The sequence below is a fragment of the Phyllostomus discolor genome, chromosome 6 (assembly GCF_004126475.2).
Source record: "Phyllostomus discolor isolate MPI-MPIP mPhyDis1 chromosome 6, mPhyDis1.pri.v3, whole genome shotgun sequence".
In the NCBI taxonomy this organism is placed as follows: domain Eukaryota; kingdom Metazoa; phylum Chordata; class Mammalia; order Chiroptera; family Phyllostomidae; genus Phyllostomus; species Phyllostomus discolor.
Window position 1 is genome coordinate 23,926,506 of NC_040908.2, and position 24,023 is coordinate 23,950,528.

At 41.0% G+C, this 24,023-nt stretch overlaps 1 protein-coding gene across 11 annotated transcripts in view; it reads right to left on the minus strand.

The window, feature by feature from the left end:
* SLC8A1 (solute carrier family 8 member A1) overlaps positions 1-24,023 on the minus strand; it is a 322,727-nt gene that overhangs the window by 59,378 nt on the left and 239,326 nt on the right. For 5 of the 11 annotated variants that reach the window (XM_036027900.1, XM_036027899.1, XM_036027898.1 and 2 more), the window contains exons 3-5: positions 7,276-7,382; positions 4,034-4,054; positions 3,586-3,603 (exon numbers count right to left, since the gene is read on the minus strand). In XM_036027900.1, coding sequence (XP_035883793.1) covers positions 3,586-3,603; positions 4,034-4,054; positions 7,276-7,382 — 146 coding nt within the window. Of the gene's footprint in view, positions 1-3,453; positions 3,469-3,585; positions 3,604-4,033; positions 4,055-6,626; positions 6,731-7,275; positions 7,383-24,023 lie in introns of all 11 variants that reach the window. The other 6 variants (XM_036027901.1, XM_028514398.2, XM_036027902.1 and 3 more) reach the window with 4 other exon arrangements.

The window sequence follows — 24,023 nt, forward strand, 5'->3', positions numbered from 1 at the left end:
TGGCAGGCTTTGCAAGGGTACACCGTGGTCACAGCAACTGTCTGGATTACCTAGGCCTAGAGTTTTCATCAAACTCCTGGTTCAACTGACTGCCACATCCACCTGCTGTTGGCTTCTACCAAGAGCTACCCAGACCTGACCTGGCAACCAGGAGATAGGGGACTTGGTGCCAACTCTGTCATAATGCTTGCTGTCCAAACTTGGCCGAAGCACTTCGCTCCTCTGAGACCCAGTTCTCAACTGTAAAATGAAGCTGAACTGGAAGGGGATTTGTTCCTCTAACCTATGTACTGGAGTGACTAAAGTGTTTTTGTTTAACTGTAAGAATTTTCATAGTTTGGTTTCCTTCCATGTGCCTTGTTTACTCACATGATGAGCATAATGTGATTGGAAGAGTAACTTAAAAGAGGTATATTCGCCCTGTCCAGATAGCTCAGTTAGAGTGTCAATGCAGTATGCCAAGGTTATGAGTTCAATATCCAGTCAGAGCACATACAAGAATCAACCAATGAATGCATAAATAACTGGAAAAGGAAATTGATATTTCTTTCTCTCTCTCTCTCAAATCAGTAAGTTAAAGAAAATGAAAGAGGTATATTGACTGTTACATACTTTTACACAATTAAGGAACTCTACAGCTGCCCGTTTGGGGAATCAAACATGTCTCTCTCCTCTCCTAACTGAACCAGGATACTTAATTGTATTAAAAATACCCAAATTAATGTGCCATAGTTTCCTCATTTTGGGGTCCCTTGGTTTCTCATTTGAGTGGCATTCACACTGATGGTATTCATGAGATAGCTGACTTTGAATTGAAAAGGAGTAATGATGCAGGACCGAATGAAGCAGTTCAGAGAAAGGAAATAAAAGTGCTTGGATTGGAACAGTCATCACATGGCCTTGGACTTGAAGTCAGAAGGCCAGGCTTTGAGTCATGAATGGGTGATATGGGAAGATTCATCAATATCTTTGCACCCTCATTTCTTCTCCTTTAAGTGAGAACAGTCACATCTTATTCCATAAGGTTGAGGATTAAATGATACAATAAATAAGAAATGCTTTACAAACTCTAATGAGCTATAGTGTATAGTGTATAGGGGGTTAATCATGTTGGATGTCTAGGGTCAAAGGGGAATGAGGTCATAGGTCCAAACAAGAGCCTTTCAATGAGACAAGCTCTAGGAACAACAGGTAAAGATTTACAAATTCCAAAGTACCTCCAGAACTTAATGGCCACCACTGATGAGATTCCTGAAATATAGGTACTGGGCTGAGGACCAAACAATTTCTTCAATCTCCATATACCCTGCTTCAATTTTAGATTTTTCACACTCAGCTGCACAAGACCACGTAAAAGCTATTGGAAAAATCCAAAGGCTAGATTAATTCCTCTCTGCTACCCCTGCACCTCAAAGCCTTGCCTTCAATGCCTCAAACTGACTTCAGAGAAAAGTTCTTTGGGACTTACAACTGCTTTGAATGTGTAGACCTGAGTTCCAGAATTTTCCTTGGTAGCATCTACAGAGAGCAGATCCCAGGCATTCTCACTACTTCAGGAGAAGAAAGGCCATGCAACATGAGAGGGCAATGCCGAGATTCCCAGAAAGTTCTGGAACTTTCTCTTCTTCTAACAGTATCAATTTCAAGTCTTGGGAAGAGCTAACATCAACAGAAAAACTACTTTTCAGCTGAAAGTTTCTGACATAAGAAAGAACTTGATGAAGTACATGAAATGACAGAAAGCTCTAGAAGTGATTCTGTCTTCTTGGATGCAAGGTGTGTCCAGGGCAGCAAACGTTGGACATTCCCGGACAGATATCCTAGAAACTTATAGGAACCATTTCTGGGAAAAGAACACTGGGATCCAACTACCTAGAAACTGAGAGAGATGAGGTTTCAAGTGACATGGGAGGACGGCCCTAAAAGCAAAATCCTGACATATTCAATGATAAAGAAAATAGGAAGACATTTAAACACCTCAATGCATGTTGACAAGGCATTCGACAGCCAGAGATATTTACTTACGGTCTCATTACCAGGCTGTTTAGGCCTGAAGTGCTGCCAGATACCATATGACTTGTACAATGGTAGACTTTTTAAAAGGAAAATACTTCGAGGAAGCCATGAAGCTCAACTTGCCAAAATTCTACTTTCCTCAAATTTCCCAGGGACAACTACCTTACTGGGTGACAGAATCAGAACATTCCCAAGAAGACTTAAATGAGTTAAAATGACGGATGAGAGACAAAAGATTAAAAAAAATTAAAAATAAATGGAAATCCCTGCCTCTGGATTTAAAAACAGGGCAAAACGGGGCAGACTCGGCCTGGGAGAGAGAGCTTCAATTGAGTCCAAACATTGAACAGTGACACGTCCCGTTCAGCATTTCCATCCTTTTCAATTTCTGCGTCTCTGAGAGTCTGTGAGTCACTTTGTCATTAAACGTTTTGTCTGGAGCGAGGCAGTGGAGAGTAAGAGTCTGTGTGAAATTTCTTGTTTTAGGAACATTCCACTTTGGACAGAATCAGGTCAGAAGTACTTGATCATGCGTTTATACTAACAGCGGGTTAAGCTCACCCCAGCTCCCACCCAGCATTTTCAAAATTAGAATAGTTGGAGATATTTCCTTTCTAACTTTTGTGCTCAGCTCTCTGACTTCAGGAGAACAAGAACTAGAATAGTGATATCTGCACAGTATATTGGACGTGTGATATCTACCCCCCACTCTAAATCTGTGGAGACGGGTTCGAAGGGTGAGAAAATATTAAGAGAGAACATTGTAAGGAAATACCTTCCTTCTGTTCACAAGGAAGCAGCTTCAGAGCTGTGCTGAACAATGCCATCATCCCAGGCTGAGCAGGGTTCTGAATTTAAGGGCTTTAACCTTTCTGATGGGCATTTTGAGTTTTCATAGAGCATTTCGTAGTATCCTTCAAGTGGCAGAAATATTACTCATTAATCTGTAAGTGTTAACAATACTAAAACGTAAGTCCCCCAAAAGGGGTTTGTTCACATTGGCGAGGCGGGACGATGGGGAAGGACTTCTTTGTCTCCTCCCAGCAGGGTATTATTCACTATTAGTATCCCGAGTGTGGGCCATGGAGGAGCCTTGGATGTCACCTCCTATGGTTCCTGGAGGCCAGCATTTGTCTTATTTATTCTGGTACTTTCTGAAACACCTAGCAGGGTACATTGTACATCATCAGGGCTATGTGAACATTTGTAAAGTGACCAGTGTCAAAAGGTGGGCAATTACAGGTTCTCCATCTAAATTTGTGTATATAGAAACACAATACACACACGTTGTTAATGTGCAAAACGTTAAATGTGTGAAATTAGCAAGAACACACCACGGGCTACATCTAAATGTTAACACAGGTTACATAAGATGTAGGTTTGGTTGGTTTTTTAAGGTATTTGAAGAAAATAAAGGACATTAAAAATATTTCTTACCATACAGGCATTTTCCTTCATTAAAAGCAAATAAAAAATGAAAAAATGATTTTTTAAAAATGTATACAAAAGATGGTGAGAACAGACAGTAAAAAGTAAAATTTGATGTCGTTAGACTTTAAAAATTCATACCTGTTATTGTGAAGCCACCTAAAAAAGAAAAAAAAAGAAAGGTTACAATTTATTTAACTTGCACTCTAAGTAACAAATACCAGTGACATCAGACTACCTGACAATGCATGTGAGGGGTAAAAACTTGCCAAATTATATTTATAATTAAGAGAAAATTAAAAGCATGGGCTCACGACATAATCATTATTTTTTTTTAACTATGGGATTTAGTGCACAAATTTAATTCTGTGCATACCTAAGAAATCACTGATTTTTTAAAAAAGGTTATACTAAAGTAAAACTGGAATATAAACTATCTGACCTTAACAAAAATGAGGCCAATGGCCCTAAATAACAATCTCGCTAGTAAATCAATAGAAATAAAAGTCAGAAAGCTATTGTATCACTTGACAGAAATGGAAATTAACCTAGAAAAATGGAAAGGAAATGCAAGAAATGAAATGCTTACCAAGCTCATTCAATAACAGGGCTGTGAAGGAAACAGACAAAGACAAACACAGAATAAGAGACCAGATGAATAATGAAAGTAAGAGGAATATCAGCAGAAAGAAATCCAGGCAGATCTGTAGACAGTGGTAGGGAACCACTGATAAAATATTGGTGCAGCCCAGAGAATTGGGGCACTGGGAATATTTCTAAATAAATAATCCCAACACTAATTTCTGTAAATGTGCCATATATATATATATATATATATATATATATATATACATGTGTGTATATATATATATATATATATATTTCTGTATATTATTTCTTGACATTTAATGAAAATTTCTACTATATATGTTTACACATAGTATATATACTAGTTTACAAAATTTAGTAGAAACATCTTATAGAGTTAATCCTAACTGTATTGGAGTGGGTGTTTTCATGAGATATTGCCTGGGAGTTAGTTAATTCAACATAAATGGAAGTCTTAAATCATCCAGGATCTCAGGTATTATATCTTTCATTAAAAAAAAAAAAACAGATAAAACCTCTTGTGAAATTTTATTTTGGCTACCCTTCCTGGAAGGACACTTTGGATAAGGTAAAGTTCTCTCTCTGTAGGTTCTATTGGTATGATATTTTGGCCATTGAGGGATGACTTTTTGTTTTTTGTTTTTAATCCTCAAAACTCAAGTTCCAGGAATTAGTGCTTATTTGTCTGTCCTTATCTATGACTTCTGCACATTATAATTGGACAACCAGAACGCTTCTGTGGACACAAAGTTCCATGGAAACTGACAAGGCACGGTGGTGGGGGAGGGGGTACATAATTTCTCTTTCAGGTCCTGTGCTTTGAACTCAGACTATACTGTGTACAGCACTTCATTTTGGTGAAAGCTACCTGACTGAATGTATCAAATAAAGGACCTCAGGAGTTGTAGATAGGAATGTTACAATGACTTTCTCAGGCCCAAATTTTGCTCTAATAGTGGTGGCATTAGAGGACACTTTCTAAAACAAGTCAGTAATTTTATTTATAGTGATAAGATTCCACTTGGCTGGTGCAAAACTGGATAGTGCTATCAAGGAATTTCAATTCGCTCTTATATGAGAGCATATTTTATTAAAATGACAACTGAAAGGGCTGTATCCAAGCTGCTCTCCTTTTAGATAAAAGACAGTGCTTTGGAGGAATTCATTTAGAAGTTAAGTGCTTTTTCTTGTATGTTAATGAGGCATTGTTGATCCCATCTTTGTAAGAACTCAGCACAGTTCTCTCAAGTTCATTTTCCTTCTGCCCACGGTCTACAGAGCATATGAAATAGGTTGAATTAGAATGGGTCCTCAGTGTTCCCTTCTCCATCATTCCGAAGGTGCCTGTTACCATTTTGAGGGTGATCAAATCAGGAATGTAATTTCTTTTTTTCTGGTGGACTCTGAGGCCACTGAGTTCTTATAAATGTGGGATTAGTTCAATTCCCCCAAATGCTGGGTCTGTATAGAAATTAGTCCTATATATTTGATTTTTTTACATGTAAAGGTTTAAATTTCTTGCAAAGTGGTCCATCTCATCATCAATTGTTTTTATGCAATTAATAAGAGCTATTAATATGTAGTATGCTCATTTTGTGCAAGTAGGATTTCTTTTAAAAGGGCCACTATATAGGATAATTATAGGAAGTCATAACAACTCAGAATAAAAAGTTTTCTTTAAAGCTGATAGGAAATTCTTACCTTTCCTTATCAAATAATGGCCACATAGAATAGATATAGTAAAAAAAACACAAAAAATTGTCTTCTTTATTCAAATAATCTACAACTGTAAGTACAAATCAACCAAAAAAGCCTAGTTATGATGATACAGCTGCTTATTTTTTCCTTTTCATTATACATGTTAGGAATTTGTGAATTCCACAAGGAAAGAAAGATTTGGTATATAAGACTAGTTAGGCCTTAAGCAAGGACTAAATTCTAACTGAAGGACCATAGCCTTCCTAAGAAAATTGACTATGATTTCATACTTATGGTCTCTTTTAAATGTCCTATTTGATTATATAACCAATGTCGTGTCCAAATGAACACTAGAATACTGATACCAGTACTCTTTAAGGATCTTTGTTCTTATTAAATATTTTTTTGAAACCTAGGTCCTCTAAAAACACCTAATTATTTAATTCTTTTGAAATTTCCTACCAGTTGTCCTTGAACTCATCTGCCACTGCTAAGAGGAATGAAGTGGTCTTTATCACTGACATTTTGGGGGAAATTTAATAGTTGGAACCCAATTTGAGAATGATCCCTGAACTAGTGAGAAACTGAATGCATAAATCATTCTTTTAGATCATCATTTCTGAGTTCCAGAAATCTCTTCCAGCATTTACTAGATCCGGTTTCAATCAAGGTTAGTTGGCATTTCCTGGAGAAAATGGGCAGAGCTTGGTGCACTTGTGAGTCGGGGAAGGGCCATGAAACTGCTAAAGCTTCAGAGGAAATGAAGGATAGTACTTGGAAGCCGAGGAAGAGGAGAGAGTTAAGTGTGAGAGTAGGGAGACACGGAGAGAGAAGAATACAATTTCTCGCTGGTATGTCTTTGTATACTCTCACACCTTTCATTCCTCTTCTTATCCATTTTGGTTCCTCAAGCACAAGGGAGAAACTGCACTCTTTCTCATATTCCTCACGGTCAAATATTCTAATGGTAATGATCTTCCTGTGGGAACACAAGACAAAGGCAAAACAAATGGTTGGAGTCACACGCTCATGCTGGGTGTTCACCAGGCCGAATGTTACTATGTGATGTTATGGAGGGAGAGCTGGCAACACATGGACCTCCCGAAGTATGTAAAAGGGCATCTGGGGTGCTCTCAGCTGGCCCCCAATAAGTTTGCTTTGCTAATTATCCCATTCACAAATTCCTCCTGCTCCAGTGAGCAGTCAGAAGGTACCCCGAATTAGGAAGAGAAGTCAGAAAGGTGGATTCATTTTGGCATAGCAAGCATCTGCCTCAACTTTCCCAGAAATAGAGGCTTGCTGGGCGGCACTGGAGATTAATAGCTCAGACCTGTAACGTGCAGAGTGGCCAAAACCAGCTAATGGAGCTACAGGCCGGGCTCACGGCAGCCCCGGGTGAGATCTATGCCCTGTTACATAGGTGGAGGGATATGTGTGCTGAAGTCACATTGGAAGAGTGCAGGCATCCAGGGTGCCACAGGCCAGCAGAAGCTGTTGGGCTTGGCCCCAGAGCAGCTCCCCCACCTTTCTTCTCACTCATCTCCACCAGGCGGGGCTCTCCAATCTCAAGGAAGAAGGTCTTGTTTTTCTCATACTCCTCATCATCAATTACCTTGACTGATATTGTTTTGCTGAAACAGAGAAGAATAGAAATTGACGAACAAGGGGAAGAGGAAAGAGAAGAGAAGGAACATAAAGAAGAGGAAAGCAAGGTTAATGAGCTGCACTTCCATACACAGAGCAACTGAGAAACTTCTGTACTGCGAGTTTTTCCTTCAAGAATGAGTGTGGAATAGGTTTGAAAAATGGGAGAGGTCACCCAAGGCACAGCACCCCTGCCCGGGGCCATAGACTGATTTCAGGCAAAACACAGTACTCAGTACTAACAGGCTTATCATCATCATAAAAAGGAAGAGCAGAAGAGCAGAGACCACAGTAATAAAGAAAAAAATTATTTATTCAGTAAATGCTGTAACCATAGGATTGTCTGGGCTGTGCTCTGGAAATCACTCCTTTAAAACAAATCAATAAATCACATCAAAATATTAACAGAGTAATCTCTGGGTGTTAGGCTTATGGATTACTTTTGTCTTCATGGTGCTTTCTTGTATTTCCAAATGTAATATTTTTAACGTAAGATTTTATTGAAGTAATAAATGTATAAATCACCACAAAAAAGATACAAAGTCCTTTATGGTACCCCACCCAATGGGCTAGAATTAAACTCTTTCCAGGTCAAACTTCCCACCTGAACCACGAGAGGAAGTCATTTGCGCTTTGTCTGTCTTTCTAAAGATGGAAGGACACCTCCCAATAGCTGTCTCGAAAAGTGAGGGGTGAGGAGTTATGATGTCACAGTTATTTTCATCCCTCCCAAAGTTGAGTTTCAACTTTGACAAAATACATTTTACCGTTCTTTCAAACTCTATTGATACATTAAGGCATTTTGTTAAGAATTCTTTCTGTAACCCATCCTTTAGCACTTCCTGCCTTAGGGTCTTCTGGTTGTGAGTGACTGACAGGCAGGAGGGACAAATAGCAAATATTATGCAAATCTCAACTTCCCATAAGCCTTGATGATTCTGAAAATAAATCTAATGTTATTTTCTAATTAATAATGTCTTAATCTCTTCATGTATTGCAGCTTACTCAGAGCTCCTAAACACTCGTTTCTTGAAAAATATATATATTTTTAGTAACACCAGCCAAAAACATTTCTGACTAAAGTTTCTGAAACAATGAGTTTATATAGATACACAGTTTTAATGGTATATTATTTAGTTTTGGTGGAATTTTCTAGGTTTTCTGGAAGGAAACTGATACACACATACACACACATACATACACACACATATATGTATTTTAACTTTGTGAATTCAAATATGTAATCAAGTTTCATTTAGACCTATGCATGCCAAAGAGCATCCTAGTATGAAGGAAGCTATAGGGTTATAGGTAGGAGTTGCTTTCAATGTTTGAAGGTTCTCAGTCCCTGATGCTAGATGCTTTAGTCCTGCTTTCCTGGGCAGCATTGCAGGAGTGGGATCAAGTGGCTGGTTCTGGTCCTTTGGAACCCATAACCCACTCTCTGCTCCCCAGCTACAGAACATCCCTGCATGATGCTCGCATCTCAGTTCTTCTCTATTACGGAGCTGGAGCTCATGACAACGCCTTTCCTTTCCTTTCTCAGTTCTCTCCTCAAAGACTGAAATACCAAAGCTAGATGAGCAGCTGCAAATGACTAAGGCAATAATTGTGATTTAGAGTAGTTAGATATTTACCAACAATGTGACAAAGACAAACGTATCAGTGAACAGTTTCAGTCAGACTTTCAGAACAATTTTCTTAAATTCATCTATTTACTTGGCTTATAAGAAAAATCAAGAAAAAGAACTCATGGACACGGACAACAATGTGGTGAGTACAGGGGGTGGGGAATGGGGTGGGTGGAGACAGCAGAAGGTATGGGGGGATAAAATGGTCATGGAAAAAACACAATAAAAAGTAATGAAAAAAGAAGGATAACAAGGATGTGGGAACTCATAGCAATTCTGAAAATTAGGAGCTTTACTGTTTCTTTAGTAAATGCACAAGGAAACGCGTGCGTGCGCGTGTGCGTGCACACACACACAGACAAACCAGCCTGCTCTGACTGAACCAGGATCATTCCTCAGTATCCCCAAACACAAAACATTAGGGACAGGACAAGAAGACATAAGAAATAATGGGTGTGGTCTTTAGTTCAGAACTGAATTTGATGTTATAAGTGAGATACAATGTACTCAAGAAAAACCTTCTAACTGCCTGCCCCCTATGCCATCAAATTTACGTATTTGAGGTATTAATTTCTATCCCATTGCCCTGTAATCATTAAACTATAGCATCAATATGACCGTGTGTAGGAAAGTACTGGTGGGCAGTAGAAGGGCCACACTACCATTACCTGGGCCTGGCAGTCCCAGACTCATGATCAAAGCCCCTCATGATTGTGGACATTAAACTGAGTGGCATGTTGCAGTGCTTTTGCTCACATGAATTAAAAACATTTGATTTACCTTTCTTCATCTTGCACTCCCAACCCATCCTGCATCTCATCACGTATTTTATTAGATTGTAGAAATAAAGAAAGCACAGTGGACATGGCTGGGGTAGTCGTGCTTAATGGGGCAAGTGTTTGTTTAGGAACAGCCGCCAGTGTCATGCTCAAGGGCAACACAACTACATTTTCACAGATAAACGAGAACAACCAAACGACATATTGTTTCTTATCCTTGATGAATTCAATTCTCCATCACTGTAAGAGCTTGATTTTCTCTACTCTGAGTAGCTTATGAGTGTGAGAAATGCAGGGCTCTGCACAGTTTGTATAATAAAATAAGCACTTCGAATGTATCATTAGAGTATCACTATTCACGAGGGTCACGATTCTTAAACATCTTTTCGGCATGTGGTAACTGATGCTGGAAAGTCAAAGACGAGGAGGAAAAAGGGAACAGTCCCTCTGTGGGTGCTGGCAGAGTTACCTAAAATAGATGGGATTTGCATAATGGCATATCATTTCAAAATCATTAGTTATACAATCAATAGTGCCCCTGACAGAAGGAGCCATTACATTTTATATTGATTTTGCTCTACTTGTGCAGTGAAGCTATTCATTGGAAACGATTATTAAAGGACACATCAATCCACTGCGAGAGGCAGGATGAAGTCAAGCCTTATGAATCGGCCCTCTGGGTCAGGAGAGGCAAACATCAAAAGGGACTGGTCATGCCTCCCTTTTGCTTCAGAACAGAACTATTTCTCCCCTTAGCGAAGGTAGCAAAGGTAAAGCTGTCAAGCAATTTTTAAAGGGATGTCTTTTGCTCACTTTCCAAGCCTCATGCGCAAAAGAAACTGTTAGCACTTTTTCCACCACCAGGGATGTCGCCCAGGGTAGGGCTGATGGGGTGCAGACTCCCGCTACACTGGCCTGATGATCAGCACGAGCCCGCCTCTGCTCCTCCCAGCGCTGCAGCAAAACAGAGTCTCTCGGGCTGAGGGGCCTCACACGTCCTCTGGTTTGCCCCATCGCCACACTCTGATCCCGTGTTCACGGGGCTTCTGCACTGTCACAAGGGTCCTGCCTGCGAGCACAGGGTCACGTGTCTGTGCTTTCGTCCTGTTTGCCAACGGGAAATAGCCAGATTGACTGTCAATATTTCCGTAAACTGACAGGCTAACCAACACAAGACTAGTTACACACACATAGCCCTCCATCCAGTGGCAACTCTTGCACTATTATCACACTGATAAAGAACAAACAGAATTTTTCATAATTATTATGAAGAAGGTAAGGAGAATTTCTTACTTGATTTTTTTTTTTTTTACTATCTCTCTAAAGTTGAACACTGTAGGATAAAAACTATGTTTTCTGGAAGCTAGAACATCAGTTAGGATACATTAAATAATTTCCCCACATGGCCAACATTTTTATGGAAATACCTTTTGGTTCCATTTCTAGGGGGGCAAAAGCACTTGGTTAAGAAAGATCAATTCATTTAGTGGAAACACACAGGTTGTTCCTTTGAGTTTTGCAGTGCCTTTTTTTGACGACAGAAAACCAACATCTGTACTTGACGTGTCAGTCTCTCTCTCTCACCCGATGGGACTCCAAGGACCTGAACACCCGCAGACACTCTAACAAGGAGCTCTTACGCCAGGTGGTGACTAACGCAGACGGTGGGGAAGGAAAGAAAGGTGGCTTTATCAGAGGGAACTAAAAAAATCTCTTCAAAGTATGTTCTAGTCTCTCATCATTAAGCCAATGTTGTATCACAGTCTTTTTTTTTTTCAGTTTCAGCTTCGATTTGTCCTTTTGTGATTTCTTTTCCCCAAGATTGCCCTGCATGTCTCCAGAAGTGAGAAAAAGATGAATTGGAGATGAGGTGGAGGATTAAGCAGGGAAGAATCTTCCTAAATCCTCATGCAAAAGATTTTAGTGAGGATTTCACATACTGAGATATGGCAATGGCTTTTTAAAATCTTACTTTATTCTAAGATTCAACTTCTCTTTAGGCATACTCAGAGGTCAATGGACTGGTGGGCACCTTGCATGTCTTATTTCACCGGTCTTCCTAGCACCCCTAGAAACACCTTGTACTACTTCAGACTGAGGGAGGACACAGCGACTCTGAGAAGTGAAGTGATTTCCAAGATGGCAAAGTGAGAGAGGGCTCTGTGGGTGGCTGCAAAGACCAAGACCCACGAGGCCCCGTATTTATTCAGCTGTGCAGTAGTTTTATGACCACTTTAAAGGAGCTGGATCATTATTTTAAATTAATATAGAAGTATATTATTCTATCTTTATGTTAACAAAGACTGCCTAGATGGACAAGGATAGATTATCAATTAATTCTCTTTTTAAAAGAAGTACAGCACATAGTCGATTCCGTGACGGCTGTCTTGATGGGTCAAGTCCTCGAAGAGATAAAGGTCCTATTAGGATTAATTGAAAAGTGCCATGGACGTGTAGAGGCTCACCAACTCTGAGGACTTTGAGCTACCAACCAGTAGTCAGGGTTTCAAACATAGTTTGTTAGGATTCTAGACTCCCAGGGCCCGCCCCACACCCACCAAATTAGATCTGCATTTTAGAAGATTCCCCAGGTGATGCCTATGCACATTAAAGTTTGAGAAGCACTGATCTGGAGAGGACAGTGGCTTCTGCTATTAAGGCAGATAACGAATTAAGAGTCTGGTGATAGTGGGCTTATGCTTTGGAACTGTCTACATCTTAGAAGTGTGCATGGAGCTTTGAAAACTTGAAATGCCTGGGTTGTGACCAAACTTTTGGGTTGCGGGACCCCAACATGAGTCTAGGTTTTAAAAGTTTTTCAGGTGATTCTAATATGTAGCCAGGAAACTGGCTAATGGAGAGCCAGAATGTATGGCTCGATGGTTAAAAGAATGTATTGAATAAAGAATAAGCAGAATGTGAGGAAGTCAGAATCACAACTAAAGTTTAGATCAAACTAGCAACCTAGGTTGAAACACGGGAGAAACATCTCGTGCTTCACCGATGCTCTTCTCTGGGCAACACAAAGTACCTGCAGTTGTTGTCTCCTCCTCTTAGGGCACGCTGGTCTCTGCAGACAACGTCAGCGGTGTAAGCGAGAAATCACTTCAGCATTCAGCCAATGGGGTTTACACTCCTACAGAGTATGAGTGATTTTCTTAACAAAGTGAAAGGAACTCTGGTTCTATTTGGAGACCGAAAGAACTAAGAGTGCCAATTGTCACAGAAGACAGTAATGCCTCATTGCCTCCAGGCCCCCGCCTCCCCACACACCTGGAGAGCCTCGGGGCCATGCCAGCGAAAGGTGATGTCCATGGGACCGGGAGCTTTTCACAAGTAAGCCAGCACATCCAGACTCAAGAGAGAAGTGATTCAGGATGGACCACATATGAAGGAAGAAGATCTGGCAACTGCTCTGAACACAGGGTGATGTCTTTAGATAAGGCAAGTTTGAAATTTAATCTCCAGTAGCCCTGATGTTAAAAGCATCAGGATACACTCCAATGATGCAAAAAGACAAATAAGTCAACTTAAATATGGGCAAAGAATCTGAATAGACACCTTTCCACGAAAGATAAATAAATGGCCAGCAAGTACGTGTAAAGATGCTCAACATCACTACTCATCAGGGCCGTGCAAACCAAATCCACAAGGAGGTAGGAACCCATACCCACTGGGAGAGCTGCAGTCAGGAAGGGACCACGTGATATAGAGAATGTAGAGGGGGATCAGAAAGAACTCTCCTACATGGCTGGTGGGAATGTGAAATGGCGCAGCGGCTTTGAACAAGTCCAGCAGTTTCTCAAAAGTTAAAAAATAGAGTACCATATGACCCAGCAATTCCACTTCTAGGTATATGCCCAAGAAATATAAAAATATGTCTTCTATATGAAATATCATGTCTAAGACATATCAAGAAAACTTGTACATGAATATTCATAACAGCCAAAAAGGAGAAACCACCTAAATGTCCATCGACTGATGAACAGATAAGCAAAATGTAATCTATCCATATGATAGAATATTATTCCACCACAAAGTGAGAAGAGATTCGGGTACATGCTACCCCAGAATATGCCACCTCAGTACATCGACTATTTTGAACTGTAGGCACTTGAAAAACAGCAAATGCATTGAGAGGCTTTCTCTGTACTTCCCCTTATCTGTGTAAAGACAGATCCTCCAAAAGGAACTCAATTGTCATAAATCCCCTCCTGGGAGTCTAATCAGCCAGGGAAGATCAACTCTTATCACAGAAGAGACTAGAAGTCAACACCAGATCCAGACAAATTATGACACAAGCTGTCATATCTCCCGTCCATTCTTCTGTGGGCCCATTCATCTTTCTCCCAAATTATTACTCTTCCCTAAGAAGCCACGTCCCTGGCCCCTCTCCCTGTTAAGGCGATATTTGAGCCACCTCAGAGAATGACACATTTTTCCCAAGTATCTCCCATGTACACATGAGGTATTTTGTTTTTCTCTCATTAACCTTTTTTAGCATATGGTCTAAACTAAGAACTCTGAAGGGTAGAGGGAAAATTACTTTTCCTCTCTGACACTATGACATGGATAGACCTTGAATACATAATGGTAAGTGCAAGGAGCAAGATACAAAATTTCACATATTGCATGATTCTACCATATGAAAAGTCCAGAATAGGCAAATCGATAGAGACAGAAAGCAGATCATTGGCTGCCTAGAGCTGGGGGTTGGGGAGTACATGGGGGTGAGAGCCAATGGGTAATGGGGTTTCATTTGGGGCAATAAAATATTCTAAAACTGATTGTGGTGATGGTTGCACAACTCTGAGAATACGCCAAACTCCACCAGATTACATGTTTTCACTGGGCAAATTGTATGGTATGTCGATTATATCTTTTTTCCTTTTTTGTTGAATTTATTGGGGTGTCATTCGTTAATAAAATTACATAGGTTTCAGTGTACAATTCTATAATACATCATCTATCTATTGTATTGCATGTTCAATTATATTTTAATAAAGCTGATATTTAAAATAAAACAAGGATAAGGATGAAATGTAGTCTTTAGAAAGGCTGTTCTTTGGGTGAGAAAAGGTTGTTAGACTGTTCAGGGGTTTTAACAAGGAGTTTTGAATTTTGCTGGTACTGCCGGACAGAACACTTGACATCAAAGCCAAGTGCCACGGCCGTGTCTGTCAGCTCCCACTGCCCTCAGTCCCTCCCTCCCCTCAGGTCCCCTCAGAAAGCTCCCTGCCTCCTCCAGGTCAGGGCTGCTGATGCTGGGCTTTGACACGCTAAGCATTTCTGGCAGCTGTTACTTCAGGCCTGGCTCCCTTGGCTGGTTTCTTTTCCCCAAAGTATAAAGTTTTATGGCAAATGTCAGAAACAGCATTTCCTTCACAGAATTTATGTAAAAAGGCAAGGACTATAATTGTACGTTGTGCCTGCTGCCCTGGCCATCACCAGCTCTTTTCCCATCACCATGGGTATTACCCAGCACCCTTGTTGCCATGGATTCATGTTCACCTGTGAGGAAAGCTATGCTTGCTATGGGTTGCCTTTGTACCACTTGGTTTAAATTCCTGGACCATTTTAAGCTCCTTCTCTTCAAAAATTGATTTGGTGGGTCACTTGGTGATTTGGAGTCAGGGGAAGAAAAGGGCAGTCAGAGAAGACCCATGCATATATGGTCGGCAGTGTCTGTAAGTGACTCGAATCAGCTCCCTTGTCTAATTAACATTCCAAATAGGATAGAACAGGCTGTTATTTGTATTAATTCTAATAACATTTTCACACCATTTTTAGATTGTTGGTGAGAAACTTTGGGCATGGATTCGCTGGGAATTTGTTCTAGGTTCCGTGCTCAGATGGCCACAGAAAAGAAAATAAATCACGACTTAGCCCTGCTGCTCCCTTTGTGGAGGTGTGAGCAGCACCAAACTGGGACGCAGATGACTTGAGTTCATAACGTGGCCACTGTCTAGCTGAGGCATTTGGGCCCATTCTGGCACCTTTCTAAACATCGATGTTACTATCTATCAAATGGGGATAATGAACCTCGTTTCACTGTGATTTTGAGGTTCACAGTGTTGCTAGGATCTAATAATGGGTGTCATCGTTCATCCGGTGTGGAATATAAAATTTCATGGATGGTTTCAAAGATCAAGTGATATAATGCATGCAAAATAATTTTGCAAAGGACTGGAACTATAAACTGTTAGAAACAGTTATGATTAGTTGAAAAGCAGTGGCTTACATTGTAGTTCTTACTAACCTGTTCACCTAGTCACTACAAGAGGCAATTGGCAGATGGTGAAACGGGTGGGAGGGGTCAAGGTATATTTGATTGAGTAACGGGTAGTACTCTAATTCACTCATATGTAGCTTGGATCCCATCCCACATAATGTGGTATCCAAGTATAGAACCTTAAACTCAGCGAAGCAAGGGGTGTAAGACTACTGTTCAGCTTCCCGGTCCCCGCTCTGCCTGGTTCCCTTTCGCCACATTAGCTAGATACACAGAGGGGAGGGAAGCCATACTTTTCCTGGAGCTCCTGCTATGAAGCAGAGCCTGACAAGCCCGGATGGTGCTATTCTGTAATTTAAATAAACTCCAAAGATGAGAGTTGCTAAAGTAGCTAAACCAAAGTAATTCTCCAGGAGGCCTTGTCATCTGTGCACTGATCTCTTTGCATTATCAAGTGGTAATTGAAATCATTGCTTCAAGCAGGGCAAGAAGCAGGAGCAGCTTACAATCCTGCTGCTCTCCAGGGAAAGCAGGGGTGTTTTGCAGAACACTGGAGTGGGGGTTTTCCAATAAAACCTTGTCCTATTTTATTTTCCTCTGTTTACTTTTGAAACTGAGTGGCAATTAATTCATTTTTTTTCCCAACGTGAAAAAGAAGCCAATGCAATTCTTTTCTGGTCTCTCTCTTTTTAGCAATCAACTGTCAGCTTCAGTCTCAAAAGAAAAACCTATAATTTTGCTTCCTGTCCTAGAAGACATGCTAGCTGGCCCCTAGCATTATTGTTCTAATAGATAATATGTTCCAGTATATTCTATTATGGCAGGCTAATGGGAATATCACATGAGTAAAGTTCACTAAGAGAAAATGATATGGATGTACTGAAAAGTGATTATAATTTTGTGATTTATAAAATCCATACCTTACCATTGCCTCACTCCTCTGTAGTCAGTAAACTTCAGGCTTAAGGAGGGGAAAGTAATAAGGATCCTGGGTTTTGTCATCTAAAAGTGCATGCTGAGACAATGCGTTAATTTTGTGAAAAATAAAGCATTGGGCACCATGTTGAAATGCACCAAAATAGATCTTGGTCTAGATTTTTTTATTGTTTCATCATATTAGCATTGTGCAAGTTCCACGATAGCAGCCCTTTTTAGCAAAATGACAGAGAACTGTCATCATCTTAAAACTGACTCCATCGTTTGGTGGGGCTACACGTTTGTCCGTAACCTGAGATCTTCACTGTGCTCCTTAAAGGGAATGAAAACGGCCAAATGCTCTAGAAAAAGCTGTTTTAACACATTCTTCAGAGCTAAGGATTATGTTAAGAGCACTCTGTGGCATTGAGAATTTTCCTATGAACTGAACATATAATCATCTTGGTTCAGTTTCAGGAACTTCTGATAAATCCTCCATTTGCCACTGCCCTTTAAAAGAATTTGGAATTAAGTGAAATCGATACTGTTGAATTCCAAAGAAATTATTGGTTTTCCATCCATTTCAAGTGCTCCTTTCATCTTGAACATTTTAAACATTCTTGGGTTGTCACTAGACTCTCTGCAGAGATATCTTTGGTCTTAACAACTCTGTCAAGACTCGTGGTACAAAGTGAAAAGTTACCCTGGAAAACAAGGAAGAGATTTCACTCCTAGAATGTTATAGGACAGCAGCTAGAAGATGCCAAAAGTATCTCTATCCGAAAGAGGCCAGCTTAAAAATAGAGCACCGAGAAATAAAGCTGGCTTTCTTAAGTTTTTAATTTCATATATCTCTCTCTGTTCCTTTCTTCCTACCTTTCTCCATAGCTACAATAGCCAATGGTAAGTCAATCTCTCTGCATGCATCCATATAAAACATTCTAAAAGGCAGGATGTCAGACACTTTCTTGAACATAGCTAAACGAAATCAATACCTAATGAATCGATGCTGATTTTTATCACTCACATTTCTATTCCATGCCTAATATTGAATTGTTACTTTACATTAAATTGAGTAATTGATCCCCATGTTTTCATACTATATGAGGGGGGATGCAAAAGAAACCCCAGAATTTATTTATTTAAAAAATTGTGTATTTATTCTTACATGTTTAAACTTCAGTCACCTTCAAAGTACTCTCCATTTGGCACAATATACCTATCAAGACATTTTTCCCGCTGCTCAAAATAATTTTTTTTAAAAGATGTTTTTTTAAAATTTATTTATAGAGAGGGAAGGGAGGGAGATAGAGAGAGAGAGAGAGAGAGAAATATCAATGTGCGGTTGCTGGGGGTCATGGCTTGCAACCCAGGCATGTACCCTGACTGGGAATCAAACCTGAGACCCTTTGGTTCACAGCCCGCACTCAATCCACTGAGCTACACCAGCCAGGGCCTCCAAATAATTTTTGAATTCATTGATTTTGATGTCAGACTTCCCGATTTTCATATTCAGGAAGTTAGTGAGACTAGGCTGGTGGTGGAATCAAACGGAATCCATACAAGCACAATCTGGGTCTTCAGAGCCCCAGTAATGTACAGTCTTTAGGTGAAACCATCTACCCTCAACAGTCGCATGTTGACAAGGGCCAGGACATGACTAGGTGCTTCAAGTGCCTTTCCCGCCCCAGTGAGCATGGTGCCTGCAGAAGGTATTTGCTTAACAGATGTCTGTGAATGACTCAGCTATTCTCCTTGTCACAATTTGTACTTGAGTTCGTGCTGATCCATCAAGGCCTCTCAGACTTCTCAATAAAAAGCAGCCCACGTAGTTTTTTAGATGAAAAGGTAGGCTTCTGAGTGTGTATATTTGGCCATGAGAGTGAGCAAAATAAGCAGCATGTAGGTGATTCAAACTCATGCCTTGGGCCTCGTTAGGGAGGGCCCAACGAACCTATTGGACACCCTTCAGATTCTTACAGCATGTGCTTTTGTCCAGCTATTCCACAAACCTTTACCGCATACCAACTACGCGGCAGGCCCACGCTAGGTGTCAGGGATAAGAAGAGGAATGTGAACTCACAGCTTAGGGGTGACAGGCTTGTAGACCAAAGATCACCTACCTCCACATGTGCTAAATATAAGTACGGGCTCTGTGCTGTGGGAACTCGGAGGGTGAGGAACTTTAAAAGGGCAGAAATAATTGGGCTGGTTCCTGAAGAAAGTGCAGTTTGCCAGGCACAAATGTACTGAAGGCTCAAAGACGAAAGAAAAGGAAGGAAGGAAGGAAGGGAGGGAGGGAGGAAGGAAGGAAGGAAGGAAGGAAGGAAGGAAGGAAGGAAGGAAGGAAGGAAAACACAAACTGAATCCAAATAACCGAGAAATGAAAAGGCAGGGTATATTTAAGAAATACCAAGTTCTGTCTCGCTCATGTTTACGGGGAGCATGTATGTGGAGGAGGGTTAGTGGGAGGTAAGTCAAGAAAGAGAGCTTGGGGTCAGAAGAAATGTTAAATTATGTGGGTACAATTTTGTAATAAAGAGCCAATGGGCCTTTTTGATTTTGGGGCTGCCATGACCCATTTTGACCTTTAAGAAAATCAGTCTAACTCTGAGATAAAGCTTATGTTACAGAAGAAAAAGAAGAAAAGCGAAGAAGAGGGCAGGGAAGCCGCTGTGGAGAAACTGTTGTCTCCTGGACCGGTGGAGCTGCAAGTCCGGACCAGAATGTCCGGCTCAGCGCCCCTTCAGCTTCCCCGGCCCCCGGTCTAGACCTGTCAAAGCTGAAGAAATGAAAGAAACTGCTGTAATGCTCTAAATCCTTTTCTGCAACTTTAATTTCTTTCCTGCAGCTTTTCTCCTTCCTGAAAACTTGCCTGTGGGTTCCGGTTAGAGGAAACAAATTGAAATTCCATGAAACGCTCTCTCTGAGTGCGTCCTTTTGCCTGCAGCGATCAGCTTCTCAGAGCAAGAAGGAGGCAGAACCTACACATTCTGCTGGGGAAACGTCATCCTTGTAAACTGACTTGATCTTCATGAATGGAAAATCTAATTATTGGCCATCAATGGAGGACTGAGCACATATCTCATTTTATTTTTATCAACCATGAGTGCTATTGGCAAGGTCTATGACTGAATGATATCTAGATGTATACACTGTTTTTAAATGAAAGTATGAAAAACTGAAGTCTCAGGTTAATGAATTACGTGGACAATTGCTATCACATGACATTATCTTCTACAGTATTACACAGGAGAATTGGTGAGAGAATTACAACCAAATGATATAATGAATTGGAAATTTACATGTTGGGGCGTGGGAAAGGATAAAAAGAGTATCATTCATTTTCCTGATACAGCGAGCAGTCAGTCACTAAGAAAAGTGACTCGTAGGTTACTGAGCAGGCAGCGTGTGGTGGGGTGGGGTGGGGGGAGAGAGAGAGAGACAGAGAGAGAATAGAAAACATCTGGGGTCTATGATGAGAAATAGTAATTTACTATGGGAGGCAAATGAGATGTAAAAAGATCAAAGACGTGAATAAAATGACATCTGCTCCTTGCTCTTCTTTGTGTTAGGCAGACAGGAGCAGCGAGAGGTTGAAGGCAAAAGAGATCACAAGAGCCCAGCAGCAGCAGCTGGTGTTATGTCGGAGGGCCCGGCCTGACCCATCGTGGTGGGAGGTCACAGGCTGGACGGGAACAAGACTGGGGTGCAACCTCCCCACTGGACTAGATCAGGGAGTTGGAAATGAGGGAGGCTGGAGAAGGTGGATGAGAGCCTTTCCAAAGCAGCCAAACACAGCGCTCAGGAAGTGTGGAAATATGTGATCGATGGAAGCTGAATAAACCAGTGGGTGGGATGGGCAAGACAGCATGAAGATGGATGATGTGGACTCAAGAATATAGCAACACCAGAAAGTCTAAGGACTACTATAAACAGCATCATGCAGCAGAACCCTGTTCTCACTTGAGAGAGGCACCAGTCCTCCAAGGGGCCTGATTACAGGATAGATGTGCCTTCATTTAGGATGAACTGAAGTCCTGAAATCAAGACAGGAAGGTAGATGCCAGGAAGGACATCAAACCTGACTTTGAGATAGATTGCAGAAGTCCATCAGTTCACTGTGCTGTAGGATGCACAGAGATGACATAGTGTTTGATCAGTGACTGATTGGACTATTGCAGCTGGAGGAGAGGGCAGAATCTGACGGTTGACAAGCCTATTGGGAAGGTGAGGCCCAGTCAGCTGGGCTAGTGCTTCTGAAATCCTTCCTACTTGAGGTCAGGGTGAGTGGGGCTCAGGAAGCTGGTGGGCGTCAGTCTGGGATTGTGGAGACACAGAGGAGAGGGATGAAGGTAGAAAGAATTTGAAGAAGATATTGTAGCCACCACAATGCCTTTTTCCTTGGACTCTTTCTACCTGCTCCCTTCCCAATCTCTTTCGTATGGTGATGTTTTTCTTTATGATTATCTATAACAGCTAGATATATAACTAAACGGTTTTTCCAAGGCTCTGCTACGCCTGGGAGATATTTAACATAATAATATGAAATGTTAAAGAATTTTATGGGGAGAAGATAATAAACACTGCTCTTGATATATTTCATGCAAGCCAAGCTGGGATACGTATGGAATATGGGTTGTCAGTGAAGGTGAGAGGTCTCTATACATTTGTCACGCATATTGAAATGGAAATTGAAGCCACTCATTTGAGCTGATAGACTTTCTGCAAAGGCATGACCTTAAAAAAAAGTCAAGGCACATGGAACTTGACACTGCAACATTTCTGGTAACAGTGCAAAAAGGGGGAGGGAGGGAGAGAGAAAGAGAGAGAGAGAGATGCACACACCAAAGCACCAGCTATGGGAAAGCTGAGGAATTGCCAGGTAGCATGTCCTTTAAAAGAAAGGCTCTAACATGTCCAACCAGAAGCCCCATAACTGCAGAGAAAAAAAAAAAAGGGAATCATTTGGGCTAAGAGGCGACTGTTGGAAATAAAGCCAAAGAGCTGATTTGTGTAATGATTTGAAGGGAGGTAAGATTCTGGGGAGTAATGCTGTTGATAGTGCACTCAAAGAATTCTAACACACAAGAGAAAGTGAATGAGACGACATACAGCAGGGGCAGTCGTAGTGAATGGTGATTTACCACGTGAAGCGACCTGAAAAAACCTATGCATTTAAGACTTAAATGAATCCCTAGTGAAAACAAGACTCATGACATCTTGGGAAATCAGATCCTGAATCTGTGAGTCATGAGAATTATGGAAGGAATGTGATATTGTCCTGTGGGTCCTCGGAGCCAACAGGCCACCAGAATTTTCTGCAGAGCTTTAGAAACAAATATACAGGCCCTGACTGGTGTGGGTCAGTGTGTTGGGCATCATCCCATAAAGCAAGGGGTCACAGGTTTGATTCCCAGTCAGGGCACATGCCTGAATTGAGGGTTTAGTCACTGGTTAGGACAAGTATGAGAGGCAAGCAATCAATGTTTCTCACCCTTTCTTCCTCCGTCCTTTCCCTTCTCTCCAATAATAGATAAATAAATAAGATATTTTTAAAATATATAGATTTCTTGTCCCCACCATAGATTTAGAATCTCTGGATGCATAGGTGAAGGATGAGTGGGAGGAATCTTGAGTGTTAAAGAAACTCCCCTAATAATTCTACAGCAATGGCCATCAATTGGCATCAGGAAAACATTTCAGTAAACCTGCTGCTGTCCTCAGGTTAAGAGGCTCAACAGCAAATATTAGGAAAGAGCACTTAAAAAAAACTCCACCTTTCATATCTGTTTAATTTTTTACATTAAACGGCTCATGAAGTTTGTCCCTTTTCTGTAACACTTTTTAGAATGATTAGATATCACACCGTCCATTGTTCAGGGTAAAAGAAAAGGAGGTGGTTCTTTGTGGCCTCTGTGGGCCAGTGAATTTTCCATCAAATCAACTCTCAGTACATTGATTAGTGGTAAAAATCCATTTATTATTTAATAGAATTACTAAGTCTGTAAAGCGTTCTGCACAGGGGTTATTCTTCATGGCAGATCGATTTGTTCTTTAACCTGTATACCTCTCCATTAGAAGATCTTACAAAAATGCTCCTGGACAGACCACATACATCAGTGGCTACAAATAAGAGGGAGACTGGCATTTGTTACTGTGGCATTAAACCAGGTGTGTCTAGCACTACTCCACACACAGCCATCAGCCCCGGTTCCCCTTTGGGGGCCAGAGGAAATAATTTTCAGTGCATTTCAGTAGCGATGGCCTTCCTGATAAATTCACATTTCCTGAGGGATGCACTTTCCATGCATGGGGGTACCTGCACTATTTTCTCTGAGATTATTGGCAGGAATGATAGCTGGTGCCTCGGGATGCAGCTATAATTTTATGCTGCAGTGTCTAAGGCTGGGGATGGAACTAGTAGGCCACGAATGCAAACAGCATCATAGAGAAAAATGTGCCTTAGGAAGTACTTGCCAATTTCTGAGCAATCAATTATTCCCTAACCTACACACTGACTTTTATGAATAAAACAGCCCAGGAAATGCATTTAATTAAGTAGACAGTTACAATAAAATAAGCTGCTTTCCCTCTTTAGCAAGAGATCTCTCTTTCATCCCCTCCCCTGTCCTGCACCCTCGCCCTCTGGTGGGTGTTTTCGTGGGTTCACTTCCATTTTCCAAACTCTCTTTCCTAAACGAAGACTGTCAAGCAAAATTGAGTGCCCTGAGAATGGGAGGTAACCGAATATTCAGAGTGAAGCTGGTTGTCTCCAAGACTCTTTCCAATTAGGAAATTTTCTCATCCTGCTACATCTTTTTTTTTTTTTTTTTTCCACCTCTGTGGAGCCAAGGCAGTGGTGTTGCTTGTGATCTTCAAGATTGGATCTGTTACCACAGTTCCAGGAGAGAAGGACCTCCCAGAATGCCCCATGGGGATGGCTTTGTGGAGGAAAGGCAGGGCCTGTCTCCTGCATCCTCAGTTCTCTCAGTTGCCTATGGTACCAAACAGAACATAGGTCAGAAGGACCCCGGTGACTGCCAATCAGAAAAGGCCAGATGGAGAACA